General features: G+C 41.4%; 3 protein-coding genes across 6 annotated transcripts; 2 read left to right on the top strand and 1 right to left on the bottom strand.

Annotated features, from left to right (window-relative positions):
* Window positions 1–2,472: 2,472 nt before the first annotated feature.
* LOC124309183 (RNA helicase aquarius) lies at window positions 2,473–26,588 on the bottom strand. 3 transcript variants are annotated; one of them, XM_046772551.1, is made up of 15 exons: window positions 26,447–26,588; window positions 25,535–26,171; window positions 24,885–25,063; window positions 11,474–11,587; window positions 11,020–11,123; window positions 10,592–10,703; window positions 10,310–10,523; window positions 9,295–9,343; window positions 8,810–9,045; window positions 8,228–8,615; window positions 7,893–8,141; window positions 7,204–7,809; window positions 5,588–6,749; window positions 4,284–5,453; window positions 2,473–3,064 (listed from the first exon to the last, which is right to left on the bottom strand). In XM_046772551.1, the coding sequence occupies exons 1-14, from the start codon at window positions 26,531–26,533 to the stop codon at window positions 5,211–5,213; spliced, it is 4,380 nt and encodes a 1,459-aa protein (XP_046628507.1). In that variant the 5' UTR covers window positions 26,534–26,588; the 3' UTR covers window positions 2,473–3,064; window positions 4,284–5,210. The 3 variants fall into 3 exon arrangements, with proteins under 3 accessions (XP_046628507.1, XP_046628509.1, XP_046628508.1); XM_046772553.1 differs by lacking the exons at window positions 24,885–25,063; window positions 25,535–26,171; window positions 26,447–26,588 and adding an exon at window positions 12,152–12,172; XM_046772552.1 differs by lacking the exons at window positions 24,885–25,063; window positions 25,535–26,171; window positions 26,447–26,588 and adding an exon at window positions 11,653–11,697.
* LOC124309190 (G-protein coupled receptor Mth2-like) lies at window positions 14,013–21,431 on the top strand. 2 transcript variants are annotated; one of them, XM_046772568.1, is made up of 7 exons: window positions 14,013–14,506; window positions 15,121–15,355; window positions 15,608–15,906; window positions 17,485–17,563; window positions 19,703–19,863; window positions 20,023–20,263; window positions 20,425–21,431. In XM_046772568.1, exons 1-7 carry the CDS (start codon window positions 14,491–14,493, stop codon window positions 20,630–20,632), a joined length of 1,239 nt encoding a protein of 412 aa, XP_046628524.1. In that variant the 5' UTR covers window positions 14,013–14,490; the 3' UTR covers window positions 20,633–21,431. The 2 variants fall into 2 exon arrangements, with proteins under 2 accessions (XP_046628524.1, XP_046628522.1); XM_046772566.1 differs by lacking the exon at window positions 14,013–14,506 and adding an exon at window positions 14,936–14,984.
* LOC124309189 (probable G-protein coupled receptor Mth-like 5) lies at window positions 21,660–24,633 on the top strand. Its single transcript, XM_046772565.1, has 2 exons — window positions 21,660–23,157; window positions 23,327–24,633. The coding sequence occupies exons 1-2, from the start codon at window positions 22,365–22,367 to the stop codon at window positions 23,971–23,973; spliced, it is 1,440 nt and encodes a 479-aa protein (XP_046628521.1). The 5' UTR covers window positions 21,660–22,364; the 3' UTR covers window positions 23,974–24,633.

Raw genomic sequence — 26,588 nt, 5'->3', positions numbered from 1 at the left:
GATGGACTGCATGTGATGTCGACGCTGTGTGAGTGAAGGCATGCATGCTTACATGAGAGGGCATGCGATCTTAAAATTTCGTCCAACTTCCTATTAGAATTAAGCAAATCGGAGAAATTTCAGCAAAAATTACTCCTGGTATCAGGAGCACAGGAGTACCGAGGAGCTCTTCTAAACACAGGGACACATTGATTGACTGCATGTGATGTCGACGCTGTGTGACTGAAGGCATGCCTGCTTGATTGAGAGGGCATGTGACCGCTAATTTTCCCGCCAGTTCTTATTAGAACTAAGCAAATCGGAGATATTTCAGCTAAAATTACTCCTGGTATCAGGAGCGCAGAAGAACCGAGGAGCTCTTCCAAAACAGGGATACACTGATTGATCGATTGACTGCATGTGACGTCGACGCTGTGTGACTGAAGGCATGCATGCTTGCATGAGAGGGCATGAGATCGCTAATTTTCGTGCCACTTCTTATAAGAATTATGCAAATCGGAGAAATTTCAGCGAAAATTACTCCTGGTATCAGGAGCGCAGGAGTACCGAGGAGCTCTTTCAAAAACAGGGATACATTGATTGACTGCATGGGATGTCGACGCTGTGTGACTAAAGGCATGCATGCTTACATGAGAGGGCTTGAGATCGCTAATTTTCGTGCCACTTTTTATTAGAACTGAGCAAATCGGAGAAATTTCAGCAAAAATTACTCCTGGTATCAGGAGCGCAGGAGAACCGAGGAGCTCTTCTAAAAACAGGGACACATTGATTGACTGCATGTGATGTCGACGCTGTGTGACTGAAGGCATGCCTGCTTGATTGAGAGGGCATGTGACCGCTAATTTTCCCGCCAGTTCTTATTAGAACTAAGCAAATCGGAGATATTTCAGCTAAAATTACTCCTGGTATCAGGAGCGCAGAAGAACCGAGGAGCTCTTCCAAAACAGGGATACACTGATTGATCGATTGACTGCATGTGATGTCGACGCTGTGTGACTGAAGGCATGCATGCTTGCATGAGAGGGCATGAGATCGCTAATTTTCGTGCCACTTCTTATAAGAATTAAGCAAATCGGAGAAATTTCAGCGAAAATTACTCCTGGTATCAGGAGCGCAGGAGTACCGAGGAGCTCTTCTAAAAACAGGGATACATTGATTGACTGCATGGGATGTCGACGCTGTGTGACTAAAGGCATGCATGCTTACATGAGAGGGCTTGAGATCGCTAATTTTCGTGCCACTTTTTATTAGAACTGAGCAAATCGGAGAAATTTCAGCAAAAATTACTCCTGGTATCAGGAGCGCAGGAGAACCGAGGAGCTCTTCTAAAAACAGGGACACATTGATTGATTGATTAACTGCATGTGATGTAGACGCTGTATGACTGAAGGCATGCATGCTTCGAGTATCCGGAGCGTAGAAAAACCGAGGAGCTCTTCTAAACACAGGGACACATTGATTGACTGCATGGGATGTCGACGCTGTGTGACTAAAGGCATGCATGCTTACATGAGAGGGCTTGAGATCGCTAATTTTCGTGCCACTTTTTATTAGAACTGAGCAAATCGGAGAAATTTCAGCAAAAATTACTCCTGGTATCAGGAGCGCAGGAGAACCGAGGAGCTCTTCTAAAAACAGGGACACATTGATTGATTGATTAACTGCATGTGATGTAGACGCTGTATGACTGAAGGCATGCATGCTTCGAGTATCCGGAGCGTAGAAAAACCGAGGAGCTCTTCTAAACACAGGGACACATTGATTGACTGCATGTGATGTCGACGCTGTGTGACTGAATGCATGCCTGCTTGATTGAGAGGGCATGTGACCGCTAATTTTCCCGCCAGTTCTTATTAGAACTAAGCAAATCGGAGAAATTCCAGCAAAAATTACTCCTGGTATCAGGAGCGCAGGAGAACTGAGGAGCTCTTCTAAAAACAGGGACACATTGATTGATTGATTGACTGCATGTGATGTCGACGCTGTGTGACTAAAGGCATGCATGCTTTCTTCAGAGGGCATGTGATCGCTTGCCTACGTACTACTTCCGTTGAAAACTAATCGTAAGCGGATCGGGGAAATTTCAGCGAAAAATTACTCCTGGTATTAGGAGAACATCTGAGCCGAGGAGGTCGATCGAAGGTTGACGCCTTCACGGCTGCAAGACCGGGTTGCATACATGTAAATTCGGTTGCCTATAATTAGGCTACTTCCACTTGGACAAACAATTGAGTTTGGTTGCCTATAATTAGGCTACTTCCACTTGGACTAAATAAATCTGAGAAATTTCAGCGAAAATTACTCCTAGTATCAGGAGCGCAGGAGAACCGAGGAGCTCTTCTAAACACAGGGACACATTAATTGACTGATTGACTGCATGTGATGTCGACGCTGTGAGTCATGCCTGCTTGGTTAAGAAAACTTATGATCAACACTTCAATTCATTACATCGACTTAATTTTTTGGGAGTAATCGATTGCGCACAGTCTGAATACGCAAACAAAAATTTGATCCGACATTTTGAAGGGGAGAAAAAAACTGAATCACATACTCAGGTTTAAAGTTTCAGTTGCAATTTATTCAATACGTATAAATTGTGGTACAAGTGTTCTGATGTCAGTGTATAGTGCTTCTATTTGCTTGGTAATATTCACATTAGTGTTAAAGATAAAAAGAAATGCAAAAAAATCATTACACATCACACAAAAAATGTGACTATTATATAAGGAAAAATTAGCGCAATGTATGTAACCTTAGGCAAAATATGAAAAATTTTATATGAGAAAGTTATTCTTGTAGTATTTAAGTAAGTAGAGTTCAGGCTCCGGCCTGGGTACAAATGCAACGGCTCCATACGGAGAACGAAGTGTATGATATTGTATTGTTACTATTTAATGTAAGATGTATTAGGATGAACGAATAAATAATTAGATTCCTGCGCATATTCTTCTCAAATTCTCTGCTGTTGGTCCGACGCTCTTTTTGGTGTGTTTTCTGTGTTCCTGGGGGTCCAATTAGTCAGGAAAGGGTCATTTAGATCGAATCTGAGACCAAAATTTTTCGGCTGCAAAAATGAAGAAAAAGTAAGGCTAACCCCTTTGCATTTTTGGCGAAAATTTTCGCGATTTTGAAAAGTGTTGGAATAAATTCTTTCATGCACTATTTCGACGTAATTTTGCGAGAGAAATCGATTGGGCGCAGTCCCAATACGCTGCGATTGACGCATCATAAGTTACAGCCAAAAAACGAGAACCAGTGTTTTCGACATTTTTCAGCAGGTGCTTTTTCCTTCGTATTTTCTCTCCTGTTGATCCCACGCTGTTTCCGCTGCGTTTTCTGAGTTCCTGGGGGTCCAATTAGTCAGGCAGGGGTCATTTAGATCGAATCTGAGACCAAAGTTTTTCGGCTGCAAAAATGAAGAAAAAGTAAGGCTAACCCCTTTGCATTTTTGGCGAAGATTTTCGCGATTTTGAAAAGTGTTGGAATAAATTCTTTCATGCACTATTTCGACGTAATTTTGCGAGAGAAATCGATTGGGCGCAGTCCCAATACGCTGCGATCGACGCATCATAAGTTACAGCCAAAAAACGAGAACCAGTGTTTTCGACACTTTTCAGCCGGTGCTTTTTCCTTCGTATTTTCTCTCCTGTTGATCCCACGCTGTTTCCGCTGCGTTTTCTGAGTTCCTGGGGGTCCAATTAGTCAGGCAGGGGTCATTTAGATCGAATCTGAGACCAAAATTTTTCGGCTGCAAAAATGAAGAAAAAGTAAGGCTAACCCCTTTGCATTTTTGGCGAAAATTTTCGCGATTTTGAAAAGTGTTGGAATAAATTCTTTCATGCACTATTACGACGTAATTTTGCGAGAGAAATCGATTGGGCGCAGTCCCAATACGCTGCGATCGACGCATCATAAGTTACAGCCAAAAAACGAGAACCAGTGTTTCCGACATTTTTCAGCAGGTGCTTTTTCCTTCGTATTTTCTCTCCTGTTGATCCCACGCTGTTTCCGCTGCGTTTTCTGAGTTCCTGGGGGTCCAATTAGTCAGGCAGGGGTCATTTAGATCGAATCTGAGACCAAAGTTTTTCGGCTGCAAAAATGAAGAAAAAGTAAGGCTAACCCCTTTGCATTTTTGGCGAAAATTTTCGCGATTTTGAAAAGTGTTGGAATAAATTCTTTCATGCACTATTTCGACGTAATTTTGCGAGAGAAATCGATTGGGCCCAGTCCCAATACGCTGCGAGCAACGGATCAAAAGTCACAGCCTGAAAACGAAAGTTTACCATCGTAATGTTTGTCTGCCGTTGGTACTGCGCTCTTTTTGATCAGTTTCATGCGTTTCAGGGCAACGCATCAAGTTTGATCAATATAAACCTCTTCTATTCACAATTAATGGAATCGCAGAAATGTTAGCGTCAAACTGCTTCTGGTATGCGAAGAATATCTGAACGGAGGAGGTTGCTTGAAAACAGGGATCGATGAATCGAATCATTGTGATATTGATGCTGTGTGTCCTAGTGCATGCCCCAATACTTGCTGGATAGAGCGTGCAACTCATATGTATGATTTAATCATGCCGTGCTATAACGATTGCCTCCAATTTGGCGCATGTCAAATGTTAGTCATCGTTTTCACCGGGTTTTTCTCATCACTTTATTACTCACACATAACTTTCGTAATGCTTAGGGCAAAAATTAATTCATTTCAGCTCTTAGGTACATACTTTCAAATCGTAGATTGCGGCAACATGGGAATTCATGCAATTGGTTTTGGTCGATAAAAGAGGTCTGTACAGCGTTTCAAACACGCGTAGGGGGCATTCTGTAAATCTGTGTTTAAATGCAATTTAATGTTTTGTAAGTATACGGAGTAATTTACAAAAGATTTTATAATACAGAAAAGCGTGTAAAGTAACGATGGTATACATGTGGTCGTTATTGCAGTTGATTATTAATCGTTTACTGTGGTGAACCTGCATACAAATCTCAGGGATCATGTTCTTTCGGTTAGATCTGGAATTTCTAACTTTCGCCAAAGGATCATGTGTTTCGGAGTACATCCTTACTAAATCGAAAGAATGAAATATTACAGCTGGTGTAAATCAAGGGTCATGATTAATAAAAAATTGGTAAAATTTTTCGATCCAAGCAGCACATTACTTGTTCCATCAAAAAAGAAAAAGAAAACGTAGAATCAGATTGTCTCGTCCGTCATTTCTCGTGAGAAGCGCTCGAATGATCGTCCGTTGATTCCTCAAGCAAATTTTGAATTGGCTTCGGCTTTTCTACATCTCCCGATAGTTTCATTTCATCAGCGCAGTCATCGCTTAACTGAATTCGAGCTTGTTCATCTTCGTCATCAGTGTCATCATCGGCACCAGGATGTGCAGAGATGTGATGTGTGGGGCTAGCGATGCGGCCCGTTGTACCAGGTTCTTGCCATTGTTTTGCACCCTGCATGGATATTAAATCAAGACAAGCGTTAAAAAATATAAAAGAGAACAAAGCGTTTGGGTGATATTTTTTTGAATTTCCTCTGCTTTCCATGTTCTTAAGTAGTTGTTTTTAAAAAATACTGTTTAACTTACGTGTGTCTGTGCTTTCATGGTGCTAACTTTGTCCATATAGTAATCATAGACGAATTTTGCCATGTGGGGCATGTCTTCGATGACGACAGCCTCGGGCAAAAGGTTAACTGATGCTGCCAAGCTTTCATTGAGTCTTTGTGCTGGATACATTTCGCTAGGAAGAATGTGTAATTTAAGGGGTCGCTGCATTAGCTGGTCGAACGCGGGTGTAAGTTCGAAGCAGTTTTTAAATAAGGCGACCCTGGCAAAGACGTATAAACCAAGCCGAGCTCGCGACATTGCCACTACCAGCCGCCTGACATCCCTCAAGTGACCAACTGCTCGTGTTTTCACCAACGACAACAGTATGTAGTCGTTCTGTTGACCCTGATACTTGTCAACAGTCGTCACTTTGTTTGGTCGTCCTATCAACGGGTTGTTAGCACACCTGATGTTTATTACGTCGCGTATTAAATGCTTCTGTCCATTGTAGGTGGTTAGTATGCTGATTTTGTCAGCTGGGTATCCTAAAAGGCGCATGTACATGAATACTGCAACGCAGTACTCAGCTTCGGCAAGATTCTGATAGAAATAAGCGCTCGGTTCGCTCTCGCCAACGCCGTTGAAGTCTTCAACGTTAATGAGTTGAAAGTCGAATAAGAACCCAGCGTTGGCAATAAGATATTCAGGACTACGCTCGACGTGACACAGATTACCCAGCTTTTTGTACCGCCAGTTGTAGAGATTGCATATACTTGGTCTGGCGCGACCTTGGCCGTCAAGATCGACGGTAGGAACACCAAGCCTGACGAACCTTGCAAATAAAGACTGCTCCATATTTGAATATTTTTGGAAGGCCATGTTTTTAATGACAGGGGGCAACTGGTGGTGGTCGCCGATCATAATCCAACGCTTCAAACGATTGTAACCATCTTGGGGGTTTTGAAGCAGCAGTGGTATGAAAGTCTCGATTTCCAATATCTGGGCGGACTCTTCCATAAGGATGTTGTCGTATTTAAATCCCATGTCGACAAGTTCCCGTCGCTTGAGCGCTGCGTGCGTACAAGTCATTGCGATTACCTTCGCTTCTTTCACGAGTAAATACTTTGAACGGTCCAGCCCTGATCTGAGCAATTCGAACGCACGGAATTCCTCAAGTTGAGCGAACATCCTCTCCACATATCTGCCAGAATCCAATAAACTGTTACAGTGATTGCATCGATTTGCATCATTTTTCTATAAATTTCAATAACTTGGAGAAGCCGCAATATGCACGTGTGAATACAAATGTCGTTTTCAAATCCACGACAAAAGATTGGAAGTCACATCTGCAACCTTATTGGTGATAGATATTAATTTAAAACATAATACACCTGGTCTAAATATCGTACATTATTTATAAGAATGTTACAGAAAAATGTCTGTAAATTAAATTTACAAGACCGTATTATCCCCTCAAAAGCACAACGCCGTATTATTGAGAAAATTTTTACTTAAAAATTGCAGTCATATTAGCGCAATAAATTGTCAGTGACGGATGAGAATGCTAGGGTCCAATATAGCGAAGTAACGTAACAGCAATACACTCGTAATTTGACCACCATGGAAGAGTGGGGAAATGAATGAAAATAATTTACCTGAAACAACCCTGGGCAATTTCCATATCCTCGCTGTAAGATTTTTCCTTGAAGAGAGGCTGTGGTGCATTGTCAAAGAACTTGTGGAATGGAAACTCTTGTGAAACCATGTTAGGCGAGGGATTGCTTCCCGATCTTTGCTTGATTCTTCCGTTGAAGCGCTCCCACCTAGTAAGTATCTGGTACATAAAGAAGTGTCCAGCAGTTTCGCACGTGTACGCAACGTCTCCTTTTACATTAAGAGACTCCTGAAGCCTTTGAACTTCCATGAGAAGATCCAGACGTTTTGCCAGAACGTAGTTGACCCTACCGTATCGGCTGAAGTCTTTTTCGGTTTCAAGCGCCTCCTCGCCGTGACCTAAACGGAGCAGATGCCTCTCATCTATGTCTAAGGCCATGATTTTTTCAAACAACTGATTCAATGCCTGATTGGAATGTGTGACTATTAATGTCCTTTGATTGGGAAAGTTGTGGTATAAATTCGATATAATTTGCACGGCAACGTCCGTCTTTCCGGTCCCCGGCGGACCGACGACTAACGTCAGCCCTGGCTGCATTCCTGCGCGGATCGCCTCTACTTGCGTTGGTGTGAACGGTATTTGGTTTCTGAGAATAGCAAAAGAAAATGACAGAAATATTGCGAACCGTTGCAATGAAAATACCTCCGTGAGTATTCATTAATGCCTCACCTCTTGGGCTCATTGGCCTTGTAGGGGCCGCGACTTGGCGGTACGTGTGGTTCGACCATGATCACTTTTCTATCCGATTGGTTGTTCTGCTTGCATAAGACTTCCTCAAACGTTAGTCGAAACGGCCGAACTAATTTCTCTTCTTCGGTGATTTCAACTTTAATTTCATACCCCGGAAAACTTGCTCGGAGATGATCTATGTCTAGAAACGTGTCGTTAAAATCCATTACTGCGATCTCATCGGGCATTCTACAAACGGAGAGAAAAACGAAAATAATATCACAAATATAGCGTGCAATATACTGTACAAGTATTTTTTAGATTTTGTTTCTTACCTTGCGTATTGGGCGGCTCCGGGATCCCCGTATCCTAATATTATATTGTGAAGCCAATCGGGTACAACACACTCGGTGTTCATCAATTCCCTGATCGTCTCTAGGACAGCTTTGAAGTTATTCTCCTTCGGCTTCCGCCTCATGATTATGTTGAAACCTTCATACACATCCTCTCTGCCATGGCTCGCGTTATCCATATCAATGCGGTATTGATTAGAGTCCAGCCAAACACGGTAAGTGCGATTCTCGCCGGGGAGTACAGGCCTTGGTTCAGGACCATCCTCGATCACCCGACCATTCGAATCTAGCATGCCCTCAATCTCGCACCCCCGTACGGTTGTCAAACCAACCTGGGGTACAAACGGCAGTTTGTGACTGTATTTCGTTCCTGGAAGGCGTCTCTATGGTAAATCGCAGATGTTTATACCGGTATCTGGTCCGTGCGAGCATTCCGAGGCTGCACGTTCGTTCATATGAGTATTACGTAAATTATAAACATATTTGCGGCCGGGCGTTTCTATGCTAGCGTTACAACATACGCATGCATACTCGTCCGGACAGCAATATATCAAAATCACTCACCGATGGTATTAGGAGGTTTGATTGATATTAAAAAGCAAACGTCGTGTTTCCTCAGGTTTTCCCACTCTGCCTTGATTTCCTTTCTCACGCTCAGATTGACAGTGACGTCGGCTCTTACGCGCGACGGCCTATTCTCCCCGATATTCGGCTTAGCAACCTCAACAACTGCAAACTGAGTTATCGGCTGTGCCATTCTGGCCCATCCACCGTAATACACGCCGCCATCCTCCGCACGCCTGTACAATACGTTGTACACACGTGAAATAAGTGGAGTGCAACAATACAAGAACTAATCGCACGTAGAATAATCGTTCCAACATTAAGGAAAAGCAATGGATCGAATTCAAAAAACTTCGTCTCAGCTGAAATTAATTATTCGTCATGACATCGGCCCGCTAAGTTTTGTTGACGCCATCGTATGACAAAAAAATTGCACACCTATCACAATTGAATCATGCATGCAATGTAATTAGTAATGCACTCACCATGGACTGAGCCTGCTGACCGAGTCCTCGATATCTTGCCTGATTTCATCTGAAATAATTAATTATACGTTATATGCAACTACAAATCGTAGTACATTTAAAATCGAAAAATTGAAATCCAGCATGTGACGCATGTATACGGGGCTTTCCACGTGAAATCGGCCAGGATTCAAAGTTCAATTTTTTATTTACATAATTTTTTCCCCTTTATTTCAACACATCAATTTAAAGTAGCAATCATGATTTTTTTTCAAATTTTTTATTTCAATTTGTACTTTAGTGACAAATTTGCAACAAAAGTTTTCACTTTTAACTTTTCAAATGGACATAACTGAGAACGAAAAGAGATATTGACAAAATTCGAATACGTTGTTCACGTTTTGAATAACAGATTTACGAGAAAAATCAGAGAAATTTTGTCTCTTCAAAGAAAAAAAATCACCAACGTACTTCAATTAACAAATAAAATTCACTTCTTACACGATGGTCGCGTTTTATTTTTTTGTGTAAAATATCCAGAAAACTGTTAATCTTTTCATTATTTTAAGCCACATATCATTATGGGCCGATACTAGGCTTCAAATTCATGAAAAAACCAAAACTTGTCAGGATATTTTTTATGGGAAAATAAAACATGACTGTCATTTCGAAGAACAAATTTTTTATCATAGTTCAAATAAGTCGCTGATTTTAATGAAATCAAATCTTTAGATATTTTTTGATGAATCTGTGATTCAAGTCAAACGAAAAATAAATTCATAAATTCAAGTCAAACACCAGGTGTTTTAAATTTCGACAATATCTCTTTTCGTTCTCTAGTCACATGCATTTGAAAAGGTGAAGCAGGAAATTTTTTGAAATTTCGCAACCGAGGAACAAATTGAGTTGAAAAACTTGGGAAAAAATCAGGATTCGTCCTTGGAATAGGTAAATTGAAATAAGAAAACGAATATAGCAAATCGAAAATTCTACTTTGAAATCTTGTCCGATTTCACGTGGAAAGCCCCATACGTACACGTTGATTCGAGCCTGAAGAGATTGAAATTCCTCAGCAAGTAGTCGTGAAGCGTGAGAAACTGAAGATTCAGTTTCGGCAATGCCAGGCAGCCTTCACCGGAGAAATATTCTGTGGGCACGATACTTTCGTTCCAGACAACCTCCTCCGTCGGGTATAGCGGCATCTCGTTCAATTCTTCAAGTTGCGATGCTCGACGCTCGTGCCTCGAAATCTGCCAACATTCACGTCACACAATATCGATTACGATCTGCTCAATTATTTATCACTTTTCAAGCTTACCAGTAATTCCCGAAGAAAGCCCAGATCCAATCGATACCAATTTTCATCAACCTCTCGCTCTTCCGGCGGGACAAGGTTCAGGTATGTGGCAATCGATCTCAGCTTCTCCTGACTGTGTAAAAATAATCAAATAATTATAAAGGAAATGGCGGTAAAAATGACGAGAATAGTGACGTTAGGACATCAATAAATGAATGAAAGAATGGGAAGTAAAAGTAAAGGACCGCGTAAACCTATGTATATTCATACATTTTGTGATATTAGCGAAATCCGCATAAACGGACCATAACTAACAGGGTAAGAGCGCCAATGAACGAACTGCATAATATCTTGAACCAGATATAACCCACGGTGGATCGGCATAAGTATGCTGAAATAAATTTGTATGAATGCCGATTAATTGGCGGTTTCACCCTATCATGTCATACCTCAAGGTGCCAAAGTGTCTATAGAGTGCCTCTCTGGTATCAACACTGGCTACATTTGCAAGTGCAAAGCTCCGCAGATCAGGAAACTTGGCGAAGGCAGCTTTCTGAAATAATAGCAATCGGCACTGTTAGAAATGTACAGCTTGTTGTAACGTGTCGACGTTAATGCCCTGAGGCTACGCCAATATTTTTAACCAATTTTACAGAAAATCCAACAATTAATTAACATTCTATACCTGACTAAATTAATTTTATCGCATTCATGCAATGAGAAAAAATTCTGTTGAGTTACAACAAAGTAACACGTTCGTGGTCCCTCGATTTCTACAGAGAACACACCAATGTCGACCGTCGTATAATTAGAGTACTTGCATTACACGTAGAAGGTGAGTGGTAATTATACAGCACCGGTCTGTAACAAGATTTAACATTTTGGAATTAATTTGATTTTTACCTGCAGTGAGGTGATTTTTGTATAATGCAACTGCGTCATATCATGGTCAGTGAGGGGATCGCCGGTTTCTTCACTTATCTCGAATCTTGCATAAAACTTGAGCATCTCCAAAAGCTGAAACCAAAGAATAAATCCAATGTTACAGCAAATTCGATAAACTCATACGTGGGATTACATACCATACCCGCAAGGCTAGAAGTATGCCGCATGCATGATATCAATTACCTACAATACATCATACACGCCATACACGACCGATATGAAGCGATATGAATTATACAACTAAATGAGCGGTATAAATAGAAATATAAGTTCAACCAATTTTACATATATTTTAAATATATATATATATATATATATATATATATATATATATATATAACAATATATAATTTAATTTCTATTCATACCGCTCATTTAGTTGTGTAATTCATATCATATATAGAGATGTATATATATAATATGAATTGAAATATATATATATATATATATATATATATATATAGAGAGAGAGAGAGAGAGAGAGAGAGAGAGAGAGAGAAAGAGAGCGAGGTATATATCATCAATTCGATGGATTCGAAATAACGAAGGAGGTCCGATTTGACGCCGGCCTACCGCGGTAGGTATATCGACTCATAGTCAGGTGTTGTCGTTTTTTTTCACTCGAGATTAGATTACCTTTCAGATTGTCATCGTGAAATGACGAATAAGAGGGCCAAGTTCTACCCGTCGTTGCCCCAAGCTGACTTTTCCGTACCCTATACACGTTTCTTATATTCGACTTTCATTTGGTGAAAAATCCGTAATCTGACCGAGGAAATTCAGGGAATATTTTCAACTATTTTTAGCGGCGAAGAGAAATACGTACGCAAGATTACGCTGAATTAAAATTTGCCGAAAAAACGTTGTAAAAACACAGGGATTAGAAATTTTCGTCACAGATGTTTTCACTTCCGAAAGAAAATATTAATTCGAAATCCAGTTTTTGGCGCCATAGTGTATTCCATAAAATTAAGTACCACGCCTATTTGACAACAAGCCCCATCGGCGGAACCAAAATTCATGCGCCACAGGCCATGCGATCCGGATCTACGCACTTTGGCGGAGCAGGCTTATGCACAGGCTGATCCGTAAACCGTAAATTTGTTATACTATAATGGATGCATTGCAATTATACAGGTAGGCGGTGGTATTACGACGACAGCATGCGGTGGGAAGTTAATTTTGAAAGTGATGTTAAATCCCACACGCGGGTCATCGAAGCTCAAGTTTCTGTTATTCCGAGCTCTGTAACTCGGACGCCGGAGTCGCGGATCAGGAGAACCTTATCAACCCCACCTCGTCGAGTGGTCTCCCTCCCGGCCCCGCACACTCCGTCCTTCGCTGCAATCGGATTCCAAGCCCGGGTCTCTCGCCCATCTGAGCTGGATGAGCCGCGACGAGAAGAGTATACAAAATAATAAACCAGTAAGAGTTTCGATCTCTTCGCGATAGGTGGTGTGCCCGTCGGTATACATCAATTATAATATAATATACTTACTCTATGATCATACCAATCTATAACGCAGGGCGAACAGCTTCGTCCGACATATAATAACATTATAGTTCTACAACGATACATAATAGCTGTGCGGTCGCTGTACGCCCGTACAACAAGTTGTCGTTAATAATACAGGTGTAATAAGGTACGAAGGCCGATCACAGTTCAAAGATATAATTGGTCGGGGAGAGGTGTGCCATACCGCACCGGTTATGCCTGTACGAACGGCCGATCCGGTACGGACTGTTTGTAGAACCGCGGATCTTCGAAACGACGAAACTGCGAACTCTCGGGGAATAATCTACCAGTTGCAAAAGCAGGTCTACCGCTTCTGACTTATGCCTCGAGTAACGTATGCGCTGCGTTATACGGGAGGTGCAGGTATTGTGATGCGACAACGAGGTATATAGGGTCATTACGTACCAATTCGACCATCTGGCGACCTTGCAACCTTCGATTTTCACTTAAATATGAGGACACGCGGTGAAGAAGTACAATTTTTCCGAAAATATATTCAGTTTGTGAAAAAAATATATTTATTCAAGGATTTTTTTGTATTCTGAATATTGCAAATCATACATTTAACATTGGCCAGTATCTTTGGGTAAGAGTGTCAAATTTTTTTCAACAAAACTATACATTTCAAGATTCGTTCCACAAATCATCGAAACATTCACGCTACCTCTTATTCGGTTTCCAAACGCGCTCTTTGCCCGCCCAAAATAGGAAATTGGAATTCTTACGATTGGAAAAAACTTCTTACCTAATTTTTCTACCACTGATAACCTTGCGATAAGCCTGACTAGGGAGGTCAGTTCGAGGAATTGTTAGCAAACGTTTAATAAGTGAATGTCTTCTAAACGAAGGTAATGCTGAGATCTGTCGCTTGCGAAACACTCAAAATTCTGCACGCGCATTGTCTATATGCAGATATCATAATTATGGTGAAATATGATTTTTGATGTCTGGAAGTTGCTCTGAGAATTGTTCAAATTCCCCCGCAATATACCCGCACGTGTTGCTCGAAAGTTTGATATGAAAATATCAACGGAAGAACGTGGGCAGTTTCAGAGTCTATATAATTAATGGAGTATTGGGTGAAAAAAGAATCTAGTGAGAGATAAACACGAATGCTCGTCAGTCGATCATGTTCGCCACCGAGTAAACACGCGTCATACGCATCGTTCAGGGAACCGAGGCAAATCTATGCGTATATTCGTATCTACCTAGGTATATAAAGGATGCTTGCGCGTGCTATGAGCACATGAATTATCGATAAATGCACGTGTGTTGGAAGTGAGAGTGCTCGCGTCCAATTTAAGTAAACGTAGAATTGGACAATAATTGTAAAAATACCGCGCGTAGCATCGAGAAGGCGCGTCCCGACGAAAAGTAGCAGGACGCGGTATACGCGTATAAGACGGACTCAACTCTGCCAAGTGATAGTGCTGCAGTTATCGAGAGGGTAACGTTCGAGATGTGGTTAACCAAAGGTAAACAGCAGCCGGCACAAGTCGACTAACCGCAATATGCAAATTATTTATATACGCACCGGCTACTCTCGTAGTCATACACATATACCGCCATACCTATACGCGGTATACGGACAACGGGATCCGAAAGACTTACGTCTTTCCTGATCCAATTGCAAGATGCAATGTAATAATAAAATTCGAATCCTGTACATATCGTATCTTATCGCACATGTATTCATGTCATGTGCACGTGGGGAGGGGTAACTTCTTGAATTCCACCCGTATGTCGCCTGTTACAAGGCAGGTTGAATAAGATACGTCTCGTGGTGTCCGGTGGCCTTGAATCGGACAGAATCCACTTGCTTAGTTGTACCCTTACATGCGGAGTGGAGGCATGGGGGTCAGTGTCTGCATAGGTATGGTAGTTAAAACGAACGGAACAATACAACGTAGAGCTGCGGGATGAGTTTGCAGGAAGGAAAACTCATATTATCGGGTTAGATTCAGTTCTCGTAAGCCCCCTTCGACCCTGTTATACCCACCCGTACATATGATACATGCGTACTAGAAATCATTTACTGTCAACAGCTGTCTGTGATTCATAACCCGACGATAATATTACCATGCTTCAGTAATTGCGATTCTCCTCCTGCACGCAAATTCATGCCGATCGGTGAACTACTGCTGTCCCGAAAACACGACATGGCTGAACGCATCGAATTGTTCCGATGGTTCGTTGTTGCCTATGAATTGTACGTTGGGGATGTTCAAGTTGGATTCGCTAGCTGACCCGATTAATGAAAGATTCGAAATAATCGAGGAAAAACTTCTTTACGATGACGGTTTGTCAACTACTCCGATGCATCGGTAAGTGATTATCGTCAGCTTCTCTTCTTCTTAAATCAGCGTGAGGTACGTGCGCGTACCTTGGGGGGATCTCTTTAAGTGGGTCTTTCGAGGTATTCGAGGCGAATCGTCTTCAATCCCCCCGCCCTCTCTATCTCTCTCTCTCCAACTGTAAATGCATATTTACACCATATACTATTTATGTACCACGATATTCGACTTTTCATAAATGTTCAAGCCGTTTTGGATTTCGTTTACGAATAATATTTTCAGATTTTGCCTGGCGTCTCAGCCGGGCATGGATAATGCATCCATAGCTGTGGTTTGTTTCGAACCGGTGGAAAAAGTGTCCGTGACGCGGTCCTTGGTATTCGGAACGCTATGCACCTTGTCCGCGTTCTTCCTCCTTGTCACCCTTATTGTGTACGCGGTCCTGCCAGAGCTACGTGACCTACAGGGTAAAATCCTCATGTGCGCCATGTCCTCGCTACTTGGGGCGTACATCCTACTGGGGGTTCTACAGCTTCATCCCGATTATGCCGCTGATGACGACACTTTGTGCAGATGGACCGGTGAGTCGGATACATTCTGTCGCTTCTCTAATCTCACTCTAACCGCGGATAAGAATATTTTAGATTAAATTTTTCTAAGGTTCAAATAAATAAACACACAAAGCAACATGTTACTGCATGCAGCATCATACGTCGTCCCATATTTTTGGCAAGACAATTTCGGACAACTACGGAAGCCAACGCGTATCGTATTTATTTTTGAGAAATAGTAAACTACACGTGTCCATGCAAATTCGCGGCTGCATTTACCCGGTGATATCCAATGAATTATAGGCGAGCGGATAGCTAAATATTTCAATACCCGTCCTTCGGGTTCACCGTCTTGGACTGGTCTTTTACAAAAACTTCAAGTCTATCATCAAGATTTAGCTGGAGGCACAGTAAAATACTAATTTTCAACTTTGGTCGCTATCTACTATAATGTGACCTCTGACTCGGTGGACCTTTGTGACTCCATGGATAACCTTGCTCCGTACGTACGCAAATAGCCGAACAGAAATTGGAACGTCCATGTTTGCTGTTAGCAGCCCGTTACAGCTCCGTTCGCGAATATTTTCAAATGCTTCTTGTGTCAAAACTGTAAAAACATGGCCGTATGCTATCTCGGACTCTTTTGCAGAGCTCGCCGAGACCTTGGAAATTCTTCCGCTTAACGCTCCTCTATCTGTACGAGTTTGGTCCGCGTTCGCATAACTGTGCGATTCCCTTCTGACTTGGCTTACAAATATCTTTATACCTCCAAAACTGTCGATCTAAACTTGATAACTTTAGGTCTCGAGCCTAAAACCCGGCTGCACGGTGCGGCCATCGACAGAACAATTCGCATCATAATCGATTCGGTAGTTCTCGAGTTATAAGCGAACATACGAACAGACGGACAGAGAGACGTTGAGTTTTATACGAGTAGAGATGAAGATGAGTTTTGATCGGCTCAGTTAAAAAAATTGGCATTAAACGGAAATAATCCACAAGTAATCCTGTATTACACGTATGTACCCTACATATCAGCATGCGGTACGAACGAAGATCGCGTTACAGCAAAATAAAAGTCCGCGGAAAATTTCCACATCGATGCGTGCTGGTGCGATACTTCTAAATATGAGAGATAGCGGACGGCTCTCGAACTCGTAAGATATGGATAAGTGTAGCAGAGGGCAAAAGTGTATCATAATTGTATCATGTATCATTTATTACCAGTTGAGAGTAACAAGTATGGTATTAGATAGATGCATTTTATGGTTAGTAAAATATGTAGACGGGTACGTGTGTATCCACGTTTTTATGTCCATATGTAGATCACACGAACAAAAAATCCAAAAGTAAATTCACGGCGGTGAATCCTAAGCAATGTGACATTCGGGCAGTCCGTTAAGCAAGAGGCACGGCCAAAGTCACAAGGAATAAGCATCAGATTACGTGATGACGTTTAATCTTAGAACGAACTAATGAAGCCGAGTTACGTGATAATAATAATCAGAGTTGCGGCATAATTAGTTTCATTATATTATATGCTGCACTCGCCATTTATAATATTACAATGTATTAAATGTTACAACGATACGTGTTTGTTCGTTTCAGCGTTCACCATGTATTATTGCTTCATGGCTGCCTTTTTCTGGTTGAATTTGGTAGCGTTCAACTTTTGGAGATCGGCCTGGTAAGTTCTTATTTTCAAGTATCCATACCACAGGATGCTTCATAGTCTATTGATTTATAGGCTTATTTGTGAAACAAGCGAGATCAGTGAGATATAATTCGGGCGTCGAAGATCTGGAATAGCGTACGGGATCATGAAAAAATCATCCCCGGATTCAGGGACCGGACTGCCGCGACGACGGAATTCCTTAAACGTTACGCTATGCCTGTGGCTGATAGGTTGATGGTTTTCTTGCAAGTTTCATTGGCCCGGCATTGCTTAAAATGGCCATTGTCCGCGCGGCTAATGGTTGTTCTATATACCGGGTGTCCCATTTTAATGTACCGCCTGATTTATCGGGTATTTTTCGAAGTACGAGAGGATACACAGTGCAGGAAAGAAAACTACGTTCCGCGATCATCCTCTTACCGCCAGATTTTCCCACAATTGTTGCCGCATATCGCGCTCAAGTTGAGAATTCAACCATCAGCGTATAACTCATAGTCATATAGGAGCACGGACTGCGGATTCGGGCCGAAAATCGCTCGGTCCGTAAAAAGAGACGGAAGCGTACGCGGCCAACATCCGTTTCTTTCAAACCAGAAGCATAACTCTCATATTAAGCGTCCCTGGCTTGAAATTTCTTTTTCGAGAATGGATGTAAAAAAAAAAAAAAAGTATGAAGAATATAATTTTCCTGTTATATTTATCTTATCAAACAACTGTTTCTTTCCTTTGTTCACTATATCAATTGCTTATTAATGTTAACGCGTTTCATTACAAGAACTTGACCTCACGTTGTAACATTTGATCTACTTATGAAACAATCTTCGAGGTTTTTCAGTTCCTCGCAGTTATAAACTCTTACATAGGTATAAACTTAATAAATTCCGGTAAAATATATTGCACTGATTCGTAAATAATTATTGTCGTATACACCGAAATCAATGATCCTATATATAGGACTAGAATCCACAATGTTACGGGCAGTAGTGGGTTCACTTGACGGTGATACATCGCTCAGCCATCGACCAGCGACCAATCAAATGCTTAAAAAGAGCCCAGACATTGGCCGCATGTGATTCCTTCACTCCAACTTTTGGCGTTGCCACAGGCCTACGTCTGTATGGTATAATTAAACGATAACGCACACGTTGCTTTGTTTTCTCTCTACAGTGCGACAAGTTTCTCTGCGAGGCTATACGCACAACATTGATGCAAGCACTTTTGAAACTGGTTTTTCGCATATCCTCGAAACTCGGGGAAACAGTTGAACGCATAAACAATGATCAATTTAGTTGCCGAATGAACCTTGTGTACCCTGTGTACCTAAAAGTGGCGTGTACGGGCTGCGCATTGACAGCAGCATCCTTTCGACCTCTCGCTGCGCTGCGCAAATTTAACATGAAAAACTGTTTGGCTACGCAGAGACGGCGAGACGTAATTACATTTACGATTCGCGAATACAATAAATACCGCTCCGAGAAGCTGGCTTGATCAAGGCTAGTAGTATATACATATATTTCCGCGTGCGCAAATGTATGTATGTATGTATGTATGTATGTATGTATGTATGCATGTATGCATGAATGTATTTACATACGTAAAGAGGCAAGCGGCAAGAGGTGCGACGAGCGGGGCCTTGTCTCGGATACTTGCATGTATGTACATGTTTCTCGTTGGCGCCGTTCTTTGTTCATTGCTGTTTTGAAACGAGAGCAAGCGTCAAAATTTATCGGGGCTACCGAATATAATTGACGACCGGACACAGCTGTATTTTTAAATGCCGGATTATTCGTATGCGGGAAACATAATCGGCGTATTACGCGGAGCAGGCATCTACGTCCGTCGGGTATAATCGTTCGTTTAATATCAGGCCCAAGGACACAATTGTTTTTCATCACCAGCACAGATGTGCCAAAATACGCAGATTCGCATGTGTAGTGGGTTACGAACGCGCGTCACGCCCTCGCCCAGGATCCGATGAATCTTATGACGACGACAACGCCCGCATACCGTCGTACGCATATCCATGAAAATACGGGATTATGACGCATAATTAATTGTATGCAGTGTCGATTGCTGAATTTTTGGCGAGTATGGCGACGTACCTGTATAATAATACAAAGATACAAACGTAATTATACATTGCGGCCACAGGTTCACAAGGACGGTGATCAAGGATGAGATATTTTTCTGGATGTACACCATTATCGGCTGGGGCGCACCAAGCATTTTTCTTACAACCACGATCGTCGGTCATCATACCGACGGAATTGTGTTGGATCCCGGTTTCGGTAGAAGCAGCTGCTGGTTCGCAGGTGGGTTTAAAAATACCGGTTCCATTTTCCCGGATCAATCGCATCGCGAGTTATCAAATTACCACCGATACTACTACTACAACAACAACAACAACAACAACAACAACAACACGATCCCCGTGACAATCGACCACCCAACATTAATTGAACAATTTCCAGGAAGATACGAAAGATGGGTCTATATGTACGGCCCGGTCGCCTTCCTAATGACACTCAACATCGTTTACTTCTCCCTGACATGCTACCAGCTATGGCACAAGTACAGGAGCTTGGGCGGAACAAGGCTCGACGTGATGAAATTCAAATGTAAGCTTTACTTGAAACTGGCGTGGGTGATGGGTATTACTTGGATCTTCGAAGCTCTATCGTCTACAACCGGATCGGAATGGTCGCAATACTGGTGAGCTCAACAACTGTTATTAGCTCCACGTATAGATTTCGAAAAATATAATAATACAAGATGAACACTTTGATAATATAAGACACGGATACATAATAATAATAATATAAGTATTGAAACAATTACGAATCGCATAGTGTATTTAACACATGAAATTCCAGGCTCGTGACGGATGTTATCAACACTCTGCAAGGCTTTATAATATTTCTATTGCTGATCGCGTCCCGTAAACGCGTACGAAAACTACTGGCAAAAAAGAAACCGTTCGGCATTAACTTTCCAAAGAGATGGGCCGCCGGCGAGGACGAGGAATCCGAAGTGATTCTCGAGGACGACGAGCAGGAGCAGGAGCTCTCGCATACGGGTTAGCCGTTACTGCGAGAATCGTGACCCAGAGTGTACCTACCGTGACGACGTCGTACATTCTTACAAACGTCCCAACGACGCGCCCGCGCACACACACACACATACACACCGATGTACCAATTCGCGTAATTAGGTATGATAGATTCGCTTAATTACCTGCCTATTCATATCGTACGGAGTAGATCGCGTCTTAAAGGTAATTGGGAACGACCCACTGTCCTTGCACGGTTGTCAACATTCTCTAGCTTCTCTTGGGGCTGTTTGTAACGTACTTGATCGGTTCACTCCGCGTCGTGTCGCGCGCGCGCGTGTGTGTGTGTGCGCAACCGTAATTCAATTTGTGATGCCGATCAAGGATCAGTTATCACAATCGACCTTTCCATACAACAAAAATGACCAGTATCGAGAATGTACACATGTTTTTACACACCTGCGGAACGTATGCGATTATTCTGGAAGACAATCGACAAAAATTACTGACTCGATATCTGTTAAATTAGGTGCACACGTAATATACGTTAATCTTTATAGGGTGCCATAGATTTACGCAATTGCGTACAGAGCTTACTCTGAATGCATAATGCAAATATCTTATATTATCTGTACAGTAAATATGTATTAAATATTAGTTGTAACAGATGCGAATAATTACAAGTGTAAAAGGGAAGTGGCGACGCTTACGATGAGATAAAACTACGCCGGCGCGGGTGATACGTGAATAGCCGGGCAATTACTTACTACAATTATATACGTTATCTGCAATCTTTAAGAGAATGCAATAAACTATTATTCATTACATCTAGTTTCGGGTTGTAGTCAAATTTTTTTCAAACTGTAAAGGCAAATTTCAATATCATGTGCAAAAATATACAGCTTTCGTCCGAAATTGACCATGAAATGTCGGTTTATTACCCGATAACTACTTGCTGAACTGTCCGTGAGAATGACAGTTGTGTTGATACACTAATTGCTGTAGAGGATGAAAACAATCCAAAAATAAATACAAAAGCATAGCTTTCCGACAGGCGACGCAGCGTAAATTTCGGCTCGCATTGGTTTATTTCAGTCAGAATCTTGAATTTTTCAGCTCGATAAACTCGCGAACAATCAACTTCATAACTACTTCTTGCTACGAATTACAGCGATTATATTGCGCTGTTTGTTTACATGTATTTTGAATTTGCGCGCGGGTAAAATCGGTGATTTTATAAACGGTACGGGTATATTCCGCTATTTGAGTCTGGCAGCACTGGGTTCAACCTTAATTCAACCCTAACTTAACTTGAACAAGCTTTGCCCACCCTAGCCTAGCCCAAGGAGCCTGGCCTTGCCTAGCTCAACGTAACCTAACCTAGTCTTGGCATTTCTGCAATATACATTTCTGTTGAGACATGCAAGTGGGAATTATTGGCCAAGAGGTGGGCGAAAAAGCAGAGGGTTTTCGTACATTCGAATAAGGGTGGAAAAGAACGCGAAGGTAAAGAAATCTGATCAAATGGCCGAATTTATGTGACTGCTATTTTCGGATACATATTCGGGGAATAGACATGAGTGACCGAACCGGATACGACACGGGTGATCGTTCTACGTTCTGTAAGGAATCCGGGCCGGTATAACGAATTACCGATAAATCGTACAACTGTCAAGTCCGAGTGATATAAGGAGAATAAAAAAGCCGCGCCGACAGCGGGAGCCGCGGCTCGCGTGATACTGAAATTCAATATAATTGAATGAAATGCACATTATGGTCATGCATGTAACACTAATAATAACTCGTATCACAGTTGGCTTCGCCATGTATCAAGGATCCTCGGCATCATCCTCGGATGAAGGTAGCGTCGCTACCATAAAAATTGGAAAGTGCTGCAAAACCAACGAACTGATTGTCGATGATCGATGTACACCGATAGAAGAAGCCACACACGGAGCAGGACCGTGGAAGCCGATATTTACCGACGAGGATGGACACGGTTTAACAGACCAGCCAAAATTTGAATTAAAATTTGGACTACCAAAGTGTAAAAATGATGAAAGACAGTGGAAGATATACGACGTGCCGAACCCTCCCAACATGGATTTACTGAGAATCCTCTCGTCTGGTAAGCTGCGACATTGCACCCAGTGTAACCTTGACAAAGACTCGACTGCTGATGAGCTGGTGGAAGGTGAACGGAACAATGCCAAAAACAAGAGATACTACGACTATGAATTTGGAACCTACTGCGCTGACAAGACAATATTACGCAAAGAAAACATGACAACATTCTATGCACGTGTGTGTTTGCCGATAAAGAAACACGTCATGCATACAGATGTCATCATGCGGCGAGTTATAGATCCGTCGTTTCGAGCCATATCCATTGCCTGCTATCTCGTCGTTGCGATCGTATACTTTGTCTTACCGCAATTGAAGAACTTGATTGGAAATATCGTAACAAGTCTGATGCTATGCCTTGTGGCGAATCATTGCGCGGCAATGGTCAGAATTTTCCCCGAGTTTGGCAGTCATGTGAACTTTTTGGTCGCAGGTATGTTCAGCAGTAATGTACTATCCGCTGAGTATGATATGAATATTAAATTAAAATTGAATGGTTAGTAGTATTAGCCACTATAGTATTGGTCTGCCAGCTTTCGTATTTACAATAGTTCGAGTAAACATAGGTGTGGCAGGGTACTTAACAACTCTGTTGCTTTCAGATGTAGTTATGTATGTGTCACTGATGTCGGCGTTCTTCTGGTTAAGCAGTTTGGGCTACTATATATGGAAGACTTTTAGATCACGCAACATTTTCCTCCGCTCGACCGATGGAAAAAAGTACTGTTACTACTCTCTCTATGTGTGGTCCCTAACCGCAGTTATAGGAACAATGGCGATTTTCTCACACTTCAAGTTGGACACCAACAAAACAATGATAGTCGACGTGCCGGACACCCCCCAGGAAACCATAGGGTGGCTGGCTGTAGCAGTTCTTTTTACACCCGTTGCATTTAGTGTCATTTTTAATGTATGGTTCGTTGCGACGACCACAAATTTCATCAAACGAATGAACACGTACGGCAGAATTCACCATAAAATGAAGTATAGTTTCAGAATGTTTGTATTTCTATTTATTATCATGGGGGTTGCCTGGTCATTTACCCTACTTTCCTGGATGAGATCAGAGTTGGAATACTGTTCCATTGTCATAAATTTGTTACAAGCCATTCTAATTCTATATGTATGCGTGTTCGGTCAAAGAAGAGTCACCTTCTTGTTGAGAAAAACTTGCAACTGTTGCAGCCCAGGTGACACTGCTCAGGGCCTCGATTGGGGTGAAGAAATGACAGCTATTAATCTGGGATAACTGTGTCGCACATTGCCGAGTCCCTACTGCTGACTAATAATTTCATTGTCAACGAGTTTGTGAAACCTACATTCCACAATTGAATCTATTTTTCCCATGACTTGACAAGTATTTTCCATTCAACCATACTGATGCAAATCCAGAGATTTTAACATTTTGTCGGTAACAGCCGACTATCCACATAAATTATCCAATCATTTTGAAGGATGCAAATTTCAGCACCAAGGGTACTACTTTTATAAATCTCAATCAATTCCTACAATTAGCCCGATCGTATAATCAAATCCTTTGACGCAATCGCACCATATCTAAGTACTTAACTAATTATACATTTCACTGTTTGAGTCGTCGCACGAGACTGATGAAACAAATTATAAAATATATTAGCCCGTCATCTGGTTTTGTAAAAAATTGACTCCAACTTCGAGGAAGCATATCTATTGTTAAGTAGACGGAATTTCTCAATTAGTATTAGGATTAAGCTCATCGATTGAAGAGTAACTCTGTACCTTGCACAGTGCCTTTGTTTTGGAATATTTAATGATAATATTTACAGAACACTAATGCACTTTAAGGCTCTCACTTGTTTAGTGCAGCGATCTCAAATCTTTATACCTAAATCTATTAATTGACATGAATAAAATTTTTTTAATCTGCAAACCGAAGTCAGAGTGTATTTGTACATACGTCTTGTGTCGTGTAGTAGTCGACTAATCCAAGAAGCAAGTATTGATTATTATTTTTAGGGAATACCGTACCAACCAAATCATTTGTCTCTAGAAAGTGCAAAGCATATACCAGGTGTAACATGTGCGAGCATTGTTACAATTAAATTATTGCCCGTGGTTGTTGCTTTTTCACACACGACATCCTGACGGTAATACAGAAGGAAATTGAATAAGATTACTCACCTGGTTGAAAAGACCTCCCTCTGGGCGTTGCACCAAGTTGGAGAGTTGACACCGTACTACCAAATGACTGTCATCCATGACTGTGTTGAAGAAACGTCTGGTAGGCAGAAGAGCTTCCAAGTCGATAACCAACTCCAAGAACCTTTCGCAATAATGTATCTTGTCGGGAAAAATTGCTCCTGAAATGTGGTAAAAAGGGCACGATGTAAGTATATCAGCTGAAATATAGTAATTAAAAAAGATCTTGCGCATTAAATGACCAAAATAATTTCAATCAAATTGGGTTTATGAGGCAACTTGGTATAAACACGCACAAGGTTTGAGAAACGATATTTCCAGTTAAATTGTTGTAATTATAAATGACAGTAAAAAAACAAAAATAAACAAAAGGATGCCATCAACATCCCAATCGTAAGGAAGAGATTGGATTGAAATCAGTAACGGTAATGTAACAAAACATGGAATAGTAAATCAGCATTTTACACCTTTAAATGGACTTTGAAGAATTAAAGGTTGCAAATCCAAATTTCAAACAATTACCCTATAATCGCAATTACATTCCAGAATTGCAATGTTCCCCAATAAAATTCTGAGATACGATACTGATCTCCTCAACCGTTGAATAAAAACTCTTTCATAGAAAGACTCACCCTCGAGTGGTACAGTTTCCAGGATAGTCATAAATTTGACCATCAATCTCTGTAGGAATCTCCGCTCCCAGTCCAACTTCTGTCTGATCTCTGGCTTATCTTTCTTTTGTATAATTTTCCAATATTTTCTCCACTTGGGAAACTTTCTAAACTCAAACTCACGTCTGCCCTGTTGCAGTGATACCCACATTGACAATGACACCAACCTCTTAACTTCATTTCTCACTAACGCTACTTCCATAGAATTGAAACAATGATTCAAAAAAACAATAAGCGCCGTCTGTTCTTTAAGATCAAAATCCATTGTACTCTCGTTCAAGCAAGCTTCCAGAACTTGCTGAAAAAATCCAGGAAAATGTTGAGGATTCTTCGAAAAAGCTTCCCAGACTTGGACTCTCTCTCGAAATTTTTCATTCAGCATTACAACTATCGACATCATGTGACTGTGTGACGTTTCTCCGGTACTATAATTTGGCCAAAGATAATTTTCCAGGTATTGGCTGAATTCGAGCATCATTATGCGCCTGATTGAAAACTTTGAAGCACATATCTCTTGTATGTATATATCTTCGATGATTACTGGATCAAACTGGAGGTGTGAGTTGGTTGTGTGAGGTGCCCAATATTTGTTGGCCAACTGGAAAATGGAAACGTATACAGGTGAATACTTGATATGTAAGTGCATATTTTGTAACCGCCCAATGAAATCGTATGAATTAATATCTGCATTCAAAACAACCGGTCAACATAACCTCCTCGCCGCTACCGCACAGGCATGTATCATTACATGCGCATGATTTATGTAATGTAAAATTCACCTCGGTTACGTTCTCTGTTATAGTGACGAGGTAGAGTATGAAGAACAAGACGAGCATGTGTACAATTCATGAAAATACGATACAATTATGCTACCTGTGTTATTCTGTCGGCATTTATTTGATCGACCGTGGGCGCAGGATTATTAGTTTTAACGAGGAGTGAAACTGCTGGATTTTCCATTTTCAGATATGAAGTATTTCAACGCTGTAAGAGTAGGAAATCAAACTCCTACAAG

The sequence above is a fragment of the Neodiprion virginianus genome, chromosome 7 (genome assembly GCF_021901495.1).
Source record: "Neodiprion virginianus isolate iyNeoVirg1 chromosome 7, iyNeoVirg1.1, whole genome shotgun sequence".
Classification (NCBI taxonomy): domain Eukaryota; kingdom Metazoa; phylum Arthropoda; class Insecta; order Hymenoptera; family Diprionidae; genus Neodiprion; species Neodiprion virginianus.
The sequence above is the reverse complement of the archived record's forward strand: the minus strand, read 5'-3'. Positions and strand labels throughout refer to the sequence as shown.